The 18,432-nt window shown below is 40.9% G+C and overlaps 1 protein-coding gene across 2 annotated transcripts in view; it reads right to left on the bottom strand.

The window, feature by feature from the left end:
- The window catches only part of nbeal1 (neurobeachin-like 1), a 61,635-nt gene that overhangs the window by 26,698 nt on the left and 16,505 nt on the right, over positions 1 to 18,432 (bottom strand). The window contains exons 2-11 of one of the 2 annotated variants that reach the window (XM_014337308.2): positions 14,498 to 14,589; positions 13,126 to 13,287; positions 12,897 to 12,978; positions 9,369 to 9,496; positions 7,066 to 7,151; positions 5,956 to 6,041; positions 5,166 to 5,529; positions 4,834 to 4,940; positions 3,283 to 3,369; positions 23 to 106 (exon numbers count right to left, since the gene is read on the bottom strand). In XM_014337308.2, the coding sequence (XP_014192794.1) occupies positions 23 to 106; positions 3,283 to 3,369; positions 4,834 to 4,940; positions 5,166 to 5,529; positions 5,956 to 6,041; positions 7,066 to 7,151; positions 9,369 to 9,496; positions 12,897 to 12,978; positions 13,126 to 13,287; positions 14,498 to 14,589 (1,278 nt within the window). The remainder of the gene's footprint in view (positions 1 to 22; positions 107 to 3,282; positions 3,370 to 4,833; positions 4,941 to 5,165; positions 5,530 to 5,955; positions 6,042 to 7,065; positions 7,152 to 9,368; positions 9,497 to 12,896; positions 12,979 to 13,125; positions 13,288 to 14,497; positions 14,590 to 18,432) is intronic. The other variant, XM_014337309.2, reaches the window with a different exon arrangement.

Raw genomic sequence — 18,432 nt, 5'->3', positions numbered from 1 at the left:
AACAGACTACCAATAGTTTTACCTTTGCAGCTGGCGATTTGTGCATCACTGTTGTTAGGGCTTTGATGGTTGCTACGGCAAGGGAGTCCAACCGCCCTTGAAACACCTGAAAGAAAAAAAACTAGTCTGTCCCCGTTGCTAAAAAGTTGTTCTTTTAGTAGGAAAAGTTGGTACTGACAGATTATTGCAACACTGAAGACCAACTTCTTTCAGGGCCTAAAAACAACATGCATCACTATAAAAAAAGATAAGAAGTAAACTTTAGTTGATGCCTTGGAGTCTGATTCATTTTGTTTGTGTAAAAAGTGAGTAAAAATCACTGATGATGGTTAGAACCCTGCAGTAGGAGCTGGCATCAAGGCTTGTACTGCAGATGTTATAGTGAAGGTAAGACTTGTTCTTCTGCTCCAGGTAAAAAGCAATCCTTTTAATAGCATCGGGACATCAAGGTTTAGTTTAAAACAAAAAGAAACACCCACTTCCACACAGACAGTCAACCACAAAGAAGTACCTCACTGTTTTTCTTTCCACAGTGGCACACACATTTAAAACAAAGCATGCAACCCATAAAACACAAGCCAAACCATGACACATTTAACACAGATCCATCTCCATCCAGCTTTGTCCTGCTCATGCCCGACACATTCTGGGTCACTAAACCCATTATTTGATTGACATGAGAATGCTCTGCAGAGTCTCGGAGCAGCTGGAGAGGGACTGTGGCAAAAACAAAACACTTAGATCATCGTCACAGAGTCCAGATTACCTCAAACCACTGAACTCTGTGAGAACACACACCAGGCCATTGTGATAGCATTCCAGTGGAGCCCTTAGTATACCAAAGAAAACCAGGACAATGCATGAGAAGGTGGGAATAGGAGTGAAGAGGTGCTCAGGGGAGGGAGGAAATTGCTTTAACACACGAGGCATTGAAGTCACTCCACAGCAAGGCCACAAAAATCACATTGTTGAGTGGTTGTTTATCACCTTAGCTCAGTTGAAGTTTTAAAACATCAGTTTTTGTCTCCCCACTTCATCGCATTAATATTTGTGCTCTAAATTGAGCGAACGTCTGCTTTTTTCCCCTTTCCATTCTGTGTGAAGAGCGCTGACTGACAGCTGAAGTAAAAGAAGGAGCAGGAAATATTAAAACTTAGTGAACTTAGTAAAGTTTTACTTTTCACTGTTCAGCTGGTATTTGTTGACTCACTAAAGTAGACCAAATCTTTCATCTCTGTAGGTGAGATAGGTTAACTTACCTGCTGCTACATGTTACTTTCTGTTCATGCTGGAAGCTGTTTTTCTTTATTGTTTGGCGAGACATCTTTTTGGTGCATTATCGGCACAAATTACGGATCCTGATCGAGCCTAACATTTATGAACCTTTCAAATTAATTATGGGAATGATTAATGGGAATGTACCTTTATATCTGTGTAAAAAGATTCTGTAGGCAAGAGAAAAGATTTTAGGTACCAGAAGCATTTTGGTTTGGGTTTGTAGTCTGCTTGTGGTTTTAGTTCTATTGACCAATCACATTTGAGCAGGATCTGGTTTGCTGGTGAACAGTCCCTGTGCAGAGCAAAGGTAGGAAAACATTTTCTGAATCTATGAACTATCGCCTGATGATGCATTAGCTGCATTTGCAGTCACAAAGAATGATCAGCACCCTGACAGCAAGAGGATTCTCTGTTAATCATCTTTTGGTTGCTCCTTTTAGGGTTCGCCACAGTGAATCATCTGCCTCCATCTCACACTGTCCCCAGCATCCTCTCATCATACTCTGGCACCAAATAATATCTTTTCTCTAGATCCACAAATACACAGTGGACCTCTTTTTTGACTTCCTGTATCAACCCTCTAAAACATTGTATATGTAGTGCTCTCTCGGCATGAAGCCACACTGCTGCTTGCTGATCGTCACTTCTGCTCTTAACCTAATTTCAACAACTGTTTCCCATTGTTTGACTTATCAGCTTTATCCCTCTGTGGTTACTACATCACCCGTCATCACCCTTGTTCTTAAAAACTGCTGCCGGTACATGTTTTCTCCATTCCTCAAATCTTGTCTGACTGAAAGTGTTAAAAAAATCTCCTGGACATCTCTATACCAGCGGTCCCCGGGCCTCGGACCGGTACCGGTCCGTGAGTCGTTTGGTACCGGGCCATGAGAGTTGAGGCTGTGTGAAGTGTATAGTTTTCAGGGTTTTTATCGGTTTTCAGTGTCATTTTGTTATTGTTTTTATCGTTTACTCGGTTTTCCTTGGTGTTTTCATGTGTGTATGAATAAATCTTCTTTTTTTCGGTACCGGTACTAGTTTTATTTTGTTGTATTTATCCGCGACACCTTAAAGGCCGGTCCATGAAAATATTGTCGGGCATAAACCGGTCCGTGGTGCAAAAAAGGTTGGGGACCACTGCTCTATACCTCCACAGGTATGTCATCTGGACCAGCTTCATCCTTGTCACAGCTGTCCTCACTTCCTCTTTACCAATCCTCTGTACCTTTTGATTCACTAACTTACCTCCATCAGTCCTCCTCATTCTCATTTTCTTTATTCATCTGCCTGTTAAAGTACTCCTTCCATCTTCTCAACATACTCTCCATCTCTATCTTAAATCACCCTAACCTGCTGCACATCCTTTCTAGTTCAATCTCTCTGCCCAGTCAATTGATACAAGTCTTTTTCTCCTTCCTAAGTGTCCCGCCTCAGTACTACTTACTTCATCTCCCTTACTTTCCCACTTTTTCTGTGCTAACATCTACCTTTCTTAAACTTTGCACCACAAAGTCTCCTTGTCCTCTTTCCTCTGTCATGTTGGCTTCAGCCAACAATAGCAAAGTTTCCAATGGCACTTTATTGGCAATCAGACCATGACCAGTCTGGTATGGAAATTTCATTCCTGATGATCTGCATGTTTGATTTGGCAAAGACTTTATGGCAGATGTCATTCCTGACACAACCCTGCCCTTTTATTCAGGCTTGGGACCAGCAGTAGGAAAACATCGACGTGTTCTCTATTGTGCTATTAATTCACAATCTAAGTAAAATCGTAATAAGAGTAATACTAATAATAATAGTAATAATAATAATAATAATAATAATAATAATAATAATAATAAAGAAAGGTAAGGCAGTATGAGGGTCTTGCTGTGGAGCGGCCTCATGATTCTGGTGAGATGAAAGTGGAGGGATTTGGCAGCAGTAGCAGATGAGAATAAGGGCAGGGCAGATGAATGATGTGGAGGGGGTGAGATAATGTGGGGCTTTTCTCGGCGGTACCTGAGTGTCCCTCTCGCCTGTCAGTAACCTGTTGTTGGTTATATCTTTCTGGTCCTTGTCTGCCGCCGTGCACCTAGCATTAACCAGCTGATAGACACAACAGGCAACATGTCAACATAGCATGTGGGGAGGCTGATAGAAAGAGACAAGGGAGAGACAGAGGACAGTGCAGGGGAGGAGGAAAGATGTTATAAGTGGAGGAGAGGGTGCTAGGTTAATAGCAATGCCACCGTGTGGACGCGTTGTTTGGTGATCCAGCTGCGCTGTGCAGAGGTAAACATGCAAGGAGGGCAAAATGCTCTTTCTCACACTGAAAGTGAAATACTAAACATGACAAACAGGATTGACGAGACCTGGACAAAACTGTATTCAACTTCAAATGTGTCACCTGCAGCAAACTGACCGGAGATGTAATAATAAAACCGATTTCTAAGATGTGAACTTCAACTCCATATTAAAAAAAAAAATTCCATTTTTTTCCATCAACTCATATGCTACTCAAGTGAATCAATAATCTGAAAAATAATTACACATTAATGTGATTCCATATGATACCATCTAGTGCAACTGTGGTCCCAGGTATGGGTGTAGTATTCAGAGGGAAAAGTCACATATTTACAAGTAAAATCCTGAATAATATCTGAGATGCAGGACAGTTTGCTGATGCTCGTCATGTACTTGAATTGTAGAACCTAATCAAGTAACTTTGGAACAAATTTAGTAATAAGGAAACACCCAACTCCAGCCTGGAAACCCCAAATTATCAGAAACCTCCAGACTTTAAAGAGACACGGCTGTGTGATGAGCCCATTTAGAGGGCAACAACATTCTTATTTGGTGGGGATGATAGCTGCTCTGCATCACGTACTACAGCAAATGCAAGCATATTGCTGTTTACATCATATATACTGTGTTTAAATATTCATCCATCTTCTTCTGCTTATCGAATTCAGGTTCGGGGGTTAACATTATTAATCTAATCCAATGCACATCTATGGACTGTGGGAGGAAGGCGGAGGACGTGGAGAGAACATGCAAACTCCGCATAAAAAGGCTCCATCCGAGGCCTCATGCATATTCATGCAAGGTGTGCATGATTATGCATGAGCTTGCACGTCCCTGTTTAGCAACAGTATCTGGGGTATGATGAGGTAGATTCAGTCTTAGAAGCTGAAGATTTAATTCCTTAACATAAAAAAAAAGTCTTAGTATTTTTTTGACTTGCAAATTTGCAAATGATCGTTTTTCTCTGAATATCACCCCACTTCTCACAGCTCCACGTGTTTGGCTTCCTGCTCTCTCTCTCTCTCTCTCTCTTTTTTTAATAACAAATACAATGAAAAACGACAAGATACAATACAAGCATTGCATCACAGTGCGGCCTCCTTATCAGTGTGTAAACACAAACAGCCTTAGGAGGCTGGGGTATCAGATACAAGATACTAACAAGAACAACAAAGATCCTGCACAGTTCTCAATGCCAGCTGAATCTACGGGTTATAAATAGACAAAAAAAAAAGAAACAGAAAAAAAAAAGAGCTGTGCTTTTACCTTGCTGTTCTGGAGCAGTCGTGTGAGATGCTCAAAACAGTTACTGTTGAGGAAGATGGCTTGTAGTACTGGCCTGTCTGAACACAGGAACATGTCCCTGATAGTGTCTGAAAGGCAGGAGAAATCAACACAGAGGGGCAAAGACGAAGAGAAGCACAGTGAGACAAATAAAAAAGGAGTAGAGAGATGAATGACAACAGAATGTAAACACTGTTAGATTAGCTCGGCTTCCATCTTTGAAAATTATCTTTAAACAAAATGTAGCAGCTGGTAACTAATTTAAAATGTCTTTAAAATGATGAAAGACACACTTTTGTGGATTAAGATCATACCTAGCATGTTTACTTGCAGGGCCACAAATCTGCTCTCCCAGTGTCGACCCAGTGTTGGCACTCGGCCCTTGGCTTGCTGCTGCTGCTGCTGGGCAGCCACGACAGCTGCTGGGTCCGAGTTGAGCAGCTTAAAGTAGTTTTCCAGCACTGAGGCAATTTCCACCTGCCGCTGGTCTGAGCTGGAGGCCAGGAGCCGCTGGACCACCTCCCGCAGGCAGCCCAATGTCAGCAGTGCTTTACGGTCCGGGGCCTCACTATCCCAGTCCTCGCCTTCCTCTGAGGAGCAGCTACCCATGGAGCAGTCAGCCAGGACCCGCATCAACACTTCCATGGTGGCTGGAGAAATTGCAAGGAGAGCGTTCCTCTGCCGGGGTTGCAGTGGTGGAGGGAGGGAAACAATGTGAGTTAGTCAAAGCAAGTCACTTGAGATCAGAGAGAATTGAAAGCGCCGTCCTAGAGTGTGGGAAAGCGGCAAGATAAACAACAATACCACTGAAAAATAAAGAATACAATAGCAACTCATGCACTGCATTCAAGATGAAGAGTGCTCATTTAAACATCAATGCTGTATTCCTTTGCTGGTGATCAACCAATCAGATAAAGCAGAGAAATAAAAGAAACCATAAACCAAAAGTCACTCCTTCATATCCACAACATAGTCTGAGACAGTTAACAAGAAGCAGTTCTACTTAGTACTACTACTACTAATAATAATGATGAATGCCATCTCAAAGCACTCTATCACCACATCTATGGCCAGCAAGCCCAGCTCATTTAAGCTGAAGCTTACCTGATCTCCAGCAACTACTGCTCCAAACAGGTGTAGCAGGCAACATTTCAGACTCTCCTTTAGATGCTCGCTCTCCTGGAAGCACTCTGTAAGGAGGGCAAACATGTAAATACACAAGTGTGGCTTTCCTCAACTTCCACCTCTCAAGTAAACACTGCATGAATTCAGATGCAGAAACAGCAAATTCTCATATTTTTTATGAAAGGAGGGTCGACGAAATCGGCAAAGCAAATAAGATAGGACCTTAACTATCACACACACACACACACACACACACACACACACACACACACACACACACACACACACACACACGGTAGTAATTTTAGTTTTACAGCGGTCCCAGTCACCCATTAACTCATCTGTCAACACATCCAGCTGGGGAAAAGAAATCCGACATTTGGGCTCCGTGATGTCTACTTCCTTCATCCCATACATTTCAAAACAATTCAATTTAGTTCCCTGAATAACACTAATTACAATCCTACAAATTTAGACATAATATACAAACATGCTTAATGAAAGGAACAGTACTCTCACAGACTTGCTGCTTGCCCACAACCCAAAGCACACAAGCAGGAAAAGAAGTCTGGTTGCGCCTTGGGTGTTATCTTTTGTGATAAACCACAGCAGCCACACATTTGACACAGGACAGAAAGGAGTATTTGTTTAAAATGGCCCCCAGCAGCGCTGAAGTGGCTTGACAGATACTATTCACTATCTGCTCATCTCCACGAATGGTAAACAGAAAAAAATGCACAAAGAACGGATTCACCAGGACCCAGAGAGGAAAGAGGGGGAGGCGGTGGGAGAGAGTGATGGCGTGGGAGCTCTTAGAAGAGATGATAGGGGAGGACAGAGGAGAGCAGAGCTTATGGTCTGTAATCAGAACAGTAGTGGGATGTACTGAGAACTGCTTCTACATCCTTACTTGAAGAGGACTCTGAAGAAGGACCATATACACATTTAAAAATAAGTGCACACAGTGGCACACTGTAAAGTTCAGAGCAGCTGAAAGTTCTGCACATTTGATTCATATACCTCTAAAAAACACTCTGGTACATTGAAGGGAGTGGGAGTGAGGGCCTGAGTGAAAAGCAAGACACTTACGGTAAAAGAAAGGAACAAATTCAACAGTGAGGGGAGCTGCTTTGTACTTCTGCCTGCTCCTCTCTACCGTACCCATCTGCTGCTCCCTGGAAGGAACAAACACAGCACACTGAGGAACAGTTCCTGTTCATTTTCAGTACAACTCAATTTTATTTATATAGTGCCAAAAAACACAACAGCAGTCTCGTCAGGGTGCTTTACATTGTAGGGTAAAGACTAGGGGTGGGTTTTAATTATCGATTAAAATCGATTCTGAACATGATATCGATTCATTAAAATCCTGAATCGATTTTTAAATATAAATTTATTTTGCCCGAAACACCAGAATTTCTACAACCACAAAACAGTAAATGAGAGCAGGTACAAGGCTTCTGCACAAAAACGTGGACCCAACACATCCGAATCAGTGAGATGTCGCCTTTCTCACCCGACGGCACGTACGTGGACACAGACACGCTGTCGGGGCTGAAAGCCGACAGATCACTGATTTGAAGCGTCGGCGGGCGCTTTGTGTTTAGTCCTTTTTGTGCTAGATTCTGAAGCTGCAGGTTTTATCTCTCTCCAAACAATATTGACTGAACCAGCAGCCAAAGACGATCCAAACTACGCTTCACATTTCGCTTCACATAAACATCGTCACGAATTTCCTCTGACTTTTGCTGTTTTGCTTCCACCACGATAAAATCACACTTCATGTAGAGCTCTCTCTCTCTCTCAAATCAATAATCAAAACCCACCCCTACTTATTACCCACAGTCTACGGTGTCGGCCGCTGTTTGTTTTTTTGTTCTTTTCTTTTTACTTCCGACAAGAAAGACTCATTTCTGCTGTTCAATACTGAACAAATTTAAACTTTTTAAAATTGTGCAAAATTGCAAAATGCTCTGCTGTGTCTCTAATCAAACCTCTGTAACTTTGCTCTGCTTCACTTCGTTTTTGATCTACTGCACAACATTTTTAAGGTCATCTGCTATAAAAACCCAGACCAGGAAAACCGCCTCCATGTTTTTCTGTGTTTTATCCTTATTTACTTTGACACAAAGGTATCTGCTGTGATGTTTACACCTTTGATAAAGTCTCACAAATGTCAGCTTTCTTTTTATAGATATAAAAATATAGATATGGACTGATAAGTGATCAGAATTATAATATTTCTGACTATCTGAGGCAAAATTTCCCAATTTAAATCGAATCGAATCGATTCTAGAAATCAGTGACGATATCCAGCCCTAGTAAAGACCCGACTATAACACAGAGAAAACCCCAACAATCAAACCACCTGCTTTGAGCAAGCATTCGGCAAAAGTGGGAAGAAAAAAACTCCCTTTTGACAGAAGAAACCTCCAGCAGAACCAGACTCAGCGGCAGGGCAGCCATCTGTCATGGCTGGTTGGGGGATGATGGACCCGAACTGAGCAGATTACCTAATCAAGGCAAAGTTAACCTTCCTTGCTGCATTACCATGCAACTACAGAGCCACAGTTTTATATAAATTATTATCTGAATGACACACCTAGGAGGAAACAGACCAATGAGGAGTAAGCTTCTTCGTAAGCTATCAAGAGAGCACCTTCAGTAGGTTTGTATGTATTATCCGATATTAAAAGGTAAATTTTAAAATAAAATCCCATCATTGCATATTTTGTAAATAACGCCTTCAGGAAATGACTTCTTTGCCATTTCTGCTGTTGGTGTTGCAGGATGGGGGACAAACTAACCCTCATCCCCTTTGCAGTTCTAGGAGTGAAAACTAAATCAAACTGCAGTCTGACTTTTGAAAATAAGAAAAATAATCTAAAGCAGTTTTATGTAAAGCAAAATAGTTTGTTTCAACATAAAGTTTAGTCTTTAGCTTTAAAGAGTTTCCAGTCCTAGCTTTGCAAACCCAGAAAAGAAATTATATTTATTGTTCTAGCAATGTTCACTTGTGCAAGGAACACAAATCTGATGAAAAAAATTAAATAAAAGACAACCAATGTGTGTTAGGATGTTTTACCAACAGTCTGATGACTGATAATGGAAAAAAATGACTACCAGTAATAAGATATGAGGTGTTATCAGCCACAAGAATGGGGAAACAGACTGTGAGACTAGGCACACCTACATGTGCAGTGAGCATTTGCCACAAAGTCAAAAATCCAAAGTGCAGCAGCTTGCTAGCACATAGCTGCTAAACACGGGGTGTTAAATTTCACTGTCAATAATTATTTTAACTCCTTTTAGCCAAATAAAAACAGTCTGTTACTCTGAAGCGGACCGCGTTCCCCTCAGGTGTGATTGTCAGTAAAGCTAGATGTCGTTACCCGCACGTTCGATGCCTCCAGTTGTGGTATGGATCGTAGAGGCTCTCGCAGAATGCCAGTGCATGACGGACAAACTCCTCCGCCTGACTCTGGTCCGCCATCTCCTTCTCTTTGGTCTTACTCTTCAGCTGTAATAGAAACAGCCACATTACATACTGCACATACTATTCAGTCTCAGTGAGACTTTCTCTGTTTAATCAATACAGTCAGCTGTGTGTAATAGTTAACCCAAATTTCTGTTACTGGGAGTAGGTAGCCAAGTAAAAGCTATTAGTTATTTCTACTCAGTTATTTCTGTTTTAAGAATTTTTTTTTCATCTTTTACAAATTCAAACAGGGAAAAAGAAGGGGAAAAAAATGCTTTTTTAAAGTAACAAGGAGAGAATCTCATTGCATGGTTGGAGGATTGTGACCCACTCTTGCAGAATGTTTGTGTGTTTTTTTGTTTGGGTTTTTTGGTAAAGGTCTTTGAGGATGTTCAGTTTGCATAAATGGGAAGACCAAAAGGTCAGGCTTCTTTTTGAACAGCGAATCATGCACAGCTGCTCTTTTTAGTCGAAGAATGAAAGTACAGAGGTGGATATTACAGCAGTTGGTCACCTTTAACTGAATCCATTCTTTCATTCAATACTGAAATCTTTTCCACCTACCCCAGTTACAACATAAACCAAAACCATAATCCATCCTCCACTGTGCTCAAGCATTTGAGAGTTGTTCTTTTCATTGAAATAAAGGTCTCCTCCCCTACCCCCAACATACCAAAGCAGTTTTTTTCCATCAGTCTAAAAGATTTGCTGGTGAGATGCATCAGGCTATGTTGACGGTGATTTTTTGGGGGGGTAAGAATTAGAGATGGATCGATCCGATATTACGTATCCGTGGTTCAGGGGGTTGGGAAGCTCATCTTGTAAACGGAAAGTTGCCAGTTCGATCCCCAGCTCTGTCTGTCTTGGTCGTTGTGTCCTTGGGCAAGACACTTCACCTGCCGCCTACTGGTGATGGCCAGAGGTGAGATATGGCAGCCTCACTTCTGTCAGTCAGTCTACAACTGTAGCTTGCCTCCACCAGTGTGTGAATGTGAGGGTCTCGAAAAGCTCGAGCAATCCATTATTATTATTATTACTGACCTAAATTACTGGATCGGATATCGGAGAGAAATAAAAAATGTAATCCGATCCATTAAATATCACAAAAGCACCTCAGAAAACTTGCGACATGGCGTAACTCAGCTCATAACCTTAGTACATCGGAGCAGTATACGTCACGTGATAGAGCGGCTGTGGCGTGCGAGACCTGTTGGCGGTCTGGTTGAGCATTTGTAGCCTCGCTACCAACCCGGCATTTCATCTCCGAGAAAGTTATCCCAGACAGGAGTAAAGCAAGTGTGTAAGTTCATCTCCGAATGTTTGTCCCACATTAAGCTTAACAACCGATATATGGAGCGACTGCCTCTTCTCTATCCCTCCCTCTCCTGTCACTACTTCAGTCATGAAACTGATTAATGATCAGCTGATCGGCTTTTCTGTCGCGACTCCCGTCTCTCTTGTTTGTTTATCGCCCACTTTGCACCAGAAAGAGGAAACCAGCGGCTAAACAACAGCAGCACGTTTAAGCTTGATAAGCTGTTAGAATTTATTTAATATTATTATTCTACACCAGGATCCTTTTCTACGCAAGGCTGGTAACTGTGCAGCAAAGTTTTGCCAGGTGGGCCGATAGGGCATTAACAGGGAAAAGGGGGGTACAAAGAAATACTTTTCTTTCTTATTCTCATTTAAAATGTCCAGCTTTTAATAAATAATTATCTGAATCTTAAATCCAAAGTTTTAATCTGATGTAAAATGTATATAAGTCCATTATTGTATATAGTAACTATTAAGTCTAATATACCCTAGTAAGCTATAGTACTTTTGGGAAGATACAATCAGTGCAGTCTGCAATTCTGTTGAAGAAAGATGTTGAATCTATTTAATTATTGTAGAAAAATAATTGATTTCTGTGCATTTTTTTTTTTAAACACGTGCATTAACCTCCTAGGACCTGGCGTCCACATATGTGGACATCACATTTTGGGTTATTTAGACCAAAATACTCAATTTTGCTCTACAAGGGCCTGATATCCACTTACGAGGACATTATACTGCTACTGTTCTATCAAAATTTTAAATGAATATCCTCATATGTGGCTCTCATTTTTCTTAGAAACAAAAATTAGGTAAAAAAAAAAAAATCTGGTAATTCTTTGTTTTTACATTCATCAGGTCCCAATCAGCCCAAATATCAAAGAGAAATTAAAAATGCATGCCGTGGAAGAGTTCGGGTCTTAGGGGGTTAAATTAAAGTTGATTACGTTGATTAAGCATCATGAGGCGGAGGGTGGGGGGTGGTTCCCTTGTTTTTTTATTTATTTTTTTGCTGGGAGTTGGCAACCCTATTAGTTAGGTTGTTTAATATTTCTGCTAAGTACTCTTTAAAATACCAGAATAGGGAGGATGGTGCAGGTGTAAGGTTATTAGCTTGATGAGTGTTGCTGAACTATGAAACATCTTGGGTGCAGTGTACTTTTTGAATATAGGTATAACAGAATAGCTTTAGTGGTTTTTTGGGGTTTTTTTAAAACTTGGCTATGAACTTATACACAATGCAGCAAGATATTTAAAAAAAAAACAGTTTTATTAATTAAAAAATACACTATATCGGATTCATATCGGTAGATATCCAAATTTATGATATCGTATCGGACATGAAAAAGTGGTATCGTGCCATCTCTAGTGAGAATGCAGGGAAACGTTTCCATAAAGGTCATATTTGCAAACTTGTCACTGCACAGTAGAGCAGAGCACCGATCCCCTAATTTGCTAAATCATCTTTAAAGGTTTTCCATTAATTCTACAAGTAGTTCTCCAAGTTAGAAAGTAATTTTCTTGATGTTTTAAATCTCACTTAATTGAAACTACAAAGTGATGAAAATGACTGCAGCCTTGCTGTGATAAAATGTTCAACTTCAGCGATCAAGCAGACATGCTGTCTTAACAATCATTATCTATATAATAAATAATAAGACAAGGAGAAGATTGTGCACTGTATCTTTCTCTAGAACTACTAGAACAATGACTGCAAAGACAAAAAAATAAAGCAAATTAAATAAAAAAAATGTCCACCGTTTGAAAAATGGTGGACATTTTTCAAATGGTGGACATCACATCAGCTCACCAATGTCTCAAACGTTGGTCAAACAAAACAGAGCTCACATTTTTTGCATTGTCCTTCCTTTCCTTTCCTTTTTCAGTATAAAACAGTTTCAAGGTAAATAAATGAAATAATCTTAAATTGTGTTAAGGAAGGTTTCATCTTTAAGTCTATGACATTTTGGAGATGGGTTCATCTTCTGCTAAATTAATATCAAAAAGCATGCATATTAGATTTGAACTTCTAAACATTGAGCTTATTTTTCCACTCTAAAATAATACATTCTTCAAGACCACAGGACACAGAAATATGTGCAAAAGAAAAAGGGAGGAGTCAGACCTGCTGAATATAAAGTGTTGTCATGGTGATGATGTGATTGATGTAGGAGCAAGTACCAATCTCCTCCACATTGGATAGGTTCCTTTCGTAAACATCGAATCATGGACACACAAACACACAAGACAAGTCAACTGTTAACTTCTCCATCACTTACTTTGGAACACCTACTTCATTAGAGTGAAATTTCATCTCAGCAACTTTACAGCATGTGTATGTTTAACATCCTGACCTGCAGATGATGATGAGGAATTTGAGCAGCAGCAGTGCTAGGTTTTGCTGCTCGGGCTCCAGGCCGTCAGAGGCTTTTTGGACACACTGCAGTAATTGGTGGCGCAAAACCTGCAGGATGTTGTCTGGGAGGAGCGTCAACACCGGGGGAACCTCTTCTGGTCTGTAGACACAGAAGCATCGCAAGCACATAGCTGGATGAAAAGGAATGTCGACTCCATGTTTGTGTACCAGGATCAGCAGATTATCAAAGCACCATCTGCTCTCACCGCGTCGTACACATGCCTGGTGCATTCAGGCATTCATTACTAGAGAAAAAAATTGCATGACTGCTGCACTCTGTTCATATATGTGAGAGAGAATCCCATGGTAGGGAAGCAGATGTGACAGCTGCAGAGGAAGGGAATGAGATGAAGAGGATGGGGGAGAACACAAATGGAGGGAAGAGAGGACAAAGATGCAAGGAGGAAGAAGAACATGACATCATTCAAAGGACGAAAAAAGCAAATAACAGGCTGGCAGATAAAAACCTTAGCCAATTAGACTGAAACACCCATATTCTGCCATCCTACTCCACCCAATCCTGTGGCTCTGCCTTGCTCATAAAATGTGACTGACTTCATAAGGCTTCATCTGAGGTTCATGTGATCACAAGTGGCAGAACAGCACAGCCACAGTGTTAACCAAGCTGCTCTAAAATCCTAGATACACGCTCTCCAATGATGAGTGGGTGTCTCTCACTTAACTGATTTGTGTCGGCATGGTGCTTTTGATGCAGATGATCACCTGCAACAAAATTAAACCACTCTGCACAAAAGCATCTGTTGTGGCCATGCTATTTCAGGCTGCACTGTGGAAAGCTCCACGGTGTGTGGTCATGATGTGGATGACATACAAGAGGAGGTAGCTCTGAACCCGCTCCTTACAACTGATTAGATGGCACTGGTGTATTATTAAGTATTTTAGCATATTAACATCTCGTTTGAATACAATTTAAATAAAACCCAAACCAAAACATAGCAGCAACCAAAATACCAAACTTGAGGCTTCGTTAGTAGTGCACGTACCAAAAGGGAACAACACAAATTGTGTTGGCAATCTACTTTGAAATAATTTGCTGATAAATGAAAACATTGTTAGCTAATAATGGTGCACATGCTAGAAATAAGAGCGTAAATTACCATCCTATTAAAATATTCCTCATCAAGAAGACAAGTTATTGTCAGTGTTTTCTCCTGCCAAACCAGTGTGGTTTGGTTAAAGAATAAGAATGGGTTATTCAGTGTAAATGCTAATTCCGGTTTATGACCATTATATATGTTATACTGAAAGAAAGCTTCAGGCACTCAGCATTGCAATTTGCCACAGTTTACCTTGAAGGTGTCTTTTCAAAGTCTACATCGAGACATCGCTCGTAGGAGCTGATGAAAATCTCCAGCCATAGCTTCAAGTAGTCTGGATCCCTCTGAGAAAAGAACAGAAGGGTGCAGAGAGGAAACAGTATTTTTAGTTACCTTTGTAGACAAATGTGTCATACTTAGAATAAATAAATGGCTGACAGCGGACAGACTGTAATTTGATTGAATTTATTGTTGTGTGGTGTATGTGTGAGACATTAATGACTTTTCTGTGTGGAACTTCAGGAAGCAGTTGCTGGTAAATGTGAGGTCGACATCGGATTTCTAACTTTTGGAATACCATTGAATCCTGGCACCTCATGCATCCCTTCGTAGTTCTTTCAATGTTCCCCAACAGACATGTACACATTTTGTCTTTCCATACATACATGATTGCTTACCCACACACAACACATGATACTTACGCTGAACTGCCCCATGACCTCCTAACTGTACCTCAAAATTGTTTCGCAGTTCCACTCTTCCTCACTGTCCAGTGAATGGTCATCACAGGGATAGGAAACAGCAAACATGTGTATGCTTATATTGGGGGGGTCACCATTCTAGTCTGACATTTCATTCTATACTCAGCTGATGTACAAATCTATACGATTGTGGAATTCCTATTAAATATTTGTATATGAAATTTAGATATTTAATTTTACTTCTGCAAAGTTACATCAAGATTGGTTTTTCATGTAGGAGGACTCGGCAAGACAGATACTATAAAATTTCAATAATAATGGATTGGATTTATATAGCGCTTTTCAAGGCACCCAAAGCGCTTTACAATGCCACTATTCATTCACTCTCACATTCACACACTGGTGGAGGCAAGCTACGTTGTAGCCACAGCTGCCCTGGGGCAGACTGACAGAAGCGAGGCTGCCATATCGCGCCATCGGCCCCATCTGGCCAACACCAGTAGCGGTAGGGTAAAGTAATGGCCTGCATTTGTATAGCGCTTTTCTAGTCCCTAAGGACCCCAAAGCGCTTCGCACTACATTCAGTCATTCACCCATTCACACACACATTCACACACTCGGAATGGAAGCTACATTGTAGCCACAGCCACCCTGGGGCGCACTGACAGAGGCGAGGCTGCCGGACACTGGCGCCACCGGGCGCCCTCTGACCACCACCAAACATGGGGTTAGTATCTTGCCCAAGGATATTTGGCATGCAGCCAGGGGGCAGCCTGGGATCGAACCACCGACCTGATTAGGGGCTGATCTGCTCTGCCACCTGAGCTACAGCCACCCCGTGTCTTGCCCAAGGACACAACGACCAGGACAGAGAGCCTGGGGATCGAACTGGTGACCTTCCGGTTACATATACGCTTCCCAACCCCTTGAGCCACGGTCACCCCATTATAAGATGACAATTGCCCTTAGAAAAATAGTCCAAAGACATAATGTAGCATGATGATATTTCAATTGAAACATGGATAAAAAAAAGGATATTAATCTCATGCAGATTTGGTTGTTGAACTAGAGCACTGATGCTGGAGAGGACTAGCTGTTAGCCTCTGTGTTTACCTATGCTGTTAGACAAGCAGAAGGAGAATGATCTCAAGAATAAAACTAAGCTGATTTCAGTTTAAGCACACTACCTCTATGCTTATGTGCACATCAGATTTAGCTAATCACCCCACATCATTTAGGATTGAGTAAATATTTCCCAGTGCCTTTTCTACATTTGGCTCTGGTTATATTAGAAGCAAGAAAAACACATACATACACTTCTGGTCAAAAAGTTTTAGAACACCCGAGTTTTTCCATTTTTTACGTGAAAACATCTAGTTTAAAATCTCATTGCACTCTGAAATGAAAGCATAGTACAAATAAGCAATTGGAGTTAAAAAAATTTCACAGCATTGCTTCATATTCAGAAGCAACAGAATTTGAATTTAAGGTTTAGTGTATACAAGCAAAATAAGAATGAGAGGCCGTGGTTCCTGTAACTGATGGTGACACACGTGCGTTTTTTCTTAGGGTGTGAAAGCTAAAACTTGCACCTGACTGAATGGAAAACAGGCCCGGCAGTGTTCCTAACAGTCACATTTCTAGCAGCCGGCTGACCGGCATTTCCTAAATTCCATGGAACAATGCCCAGAGAAAGATGGGATACCAGCATCAGCTGGAGATGAGGACTGGCCAGACAGGAACAAACAAGACAACACACACAAGTGACAGTGCTACAATAAATTACTCCGGAAATATTTTTATTACTGTGACACGCAGTATTACATGTAATATGTTGCATTAGTAAATGCAACATATTTAGAACAATGCATTTTTTGTCACTGCTACATCCTTTGCGCTATAACATTACATTTTCCTTACCTAATGCCTGACTTTGTTTGTTTTGCTTTATATAAAGAAAGACCTATGTATCATAATCAGAATGTAATAATCCGGAATTCAGGAAATAAAGTCTGATGTTCAAAATTTCTGGCGGAGGACATCCAAAGCCTTCACTGTGTCCCTCCCCATTGCTCACACAAAATCGATGCCAACTGGTCTGACCTGAGGACACTCAAAATGAATGGCTGCAAGCAACACGTACAGAAACATATTTTTCACATTGTTCATATAATCTCCGAACATTGAGCATAATTGATGGGTGTGTGTGGCAGTAACAGCATTTGCAAGTAGTATTGTTACAGCAGACACTGCAACAGGACTTCAACTAAGGATGATTTACTGTCTCTAATTAATCTACTGCTCATGTTTGGTTAAGTGCTTTGTTTAGAAAATGTCAAGTTAGTGTTTTGTTTGCTTAAAAACCAGAGCTGTAACAACTAAATACTTGCCAATGTCTCTTAAGAAAATTACTAAAATGAAAAAACAAACAAACAAAAAAACCCAAACAACAACAACATAAAACCCCCACACAAATCTGATCGTTTCAGCTCTGTATCACAGATGTAACTCTGAAAGCATCATTGATTCATCATACACAAGTTATCTCTTGTTCAAGCACTCTTAACAGATGCTGTCATAAGGACTTTGGGCCATCTGGAGGGTGTGAGTGAGCAATCTAGGTCAAGGAAAACTGAAGAGTTAAACATGGCAGATTATAGCAACACTCGGTTTATTGAGCATTTGGTAGAGTAGTCTGACCCCTACTCGTTCAGAGGTCTTTAAATATTTAGATCGTGATTTGGTGGTAACCCCTCTGACCCCCTTTATAGAGTTAACTAAAAAGCCCGGAGCTTTTTAAAGGCCTTAGCATTCACTCTCTAGGGAACTGCCTACTGATATTATGACAATCAATCCAGTGAAAACTGTGTGAGAGCTAAAAGTCTGAGCCCGTTCAAGCCATGAGGAAGTACAAGAATTTTGAAGCGATGTAATGCTACTCCTCTTCTCGTTCTGTTGCTTCTGCCTAACGAAATTTGTACAAAGGGAGCTATAACAAGAACTCACATCATACAATGCCCGTATGCAATATATGTAAAATAAAACTGATTTTGATTGGATGTTAAGTAACTCTGTATTTGGCACTTTCTCATTGCTGTGACTTCACTTATATGGGAGCTCAGAAAACATCCCATCATTCCAAAGGCCGACAAACAGGAAGACCGACTTGACAAATGAATAATGGAATAATCCACTCCAGTGACTTTTATCCACAGACTGTATATTAAAGACTGATGCCGTTACCATGACGCCACCCATTGGTTTTGGACTCTACATTCCGAAACCTCAAATTAGCATTTCGGCTGCCACCCTTTTAGCTTTTTGGAGCCAGAAGTTGTCATTGCCAGCTGTAGTCCAAGCTACCACAAGACCTAGAGAAGCAGTTGAATATTATGATATGTAACCTAGCCAAACCAGCTGCAGCTGGAAAGTAAAACTTGACACATAAATCGTGAGGCTGGTTATGAGTGACAGAAAGATGGGACA

This window comes from Haplochromis burtoni, unplaced genomic scaffold, assembly GCF_018398535.1.
Source record: "Haplochromis burtoni strain Fernald_Lab_line unplaced genomic scaffold, NCSU_Asbu1 Contig_139, whole genome shotgun sequence".
Lineage (NCBI taxonomy): Eukaryota > Metazoa > Chordata > Actinopteri > Cichliformes > Cichlidae > Haplochromis > Haplochromis burtoni.
This window is presented reverse-complemented; position numbering and strand designations above follow the sequence as displayed.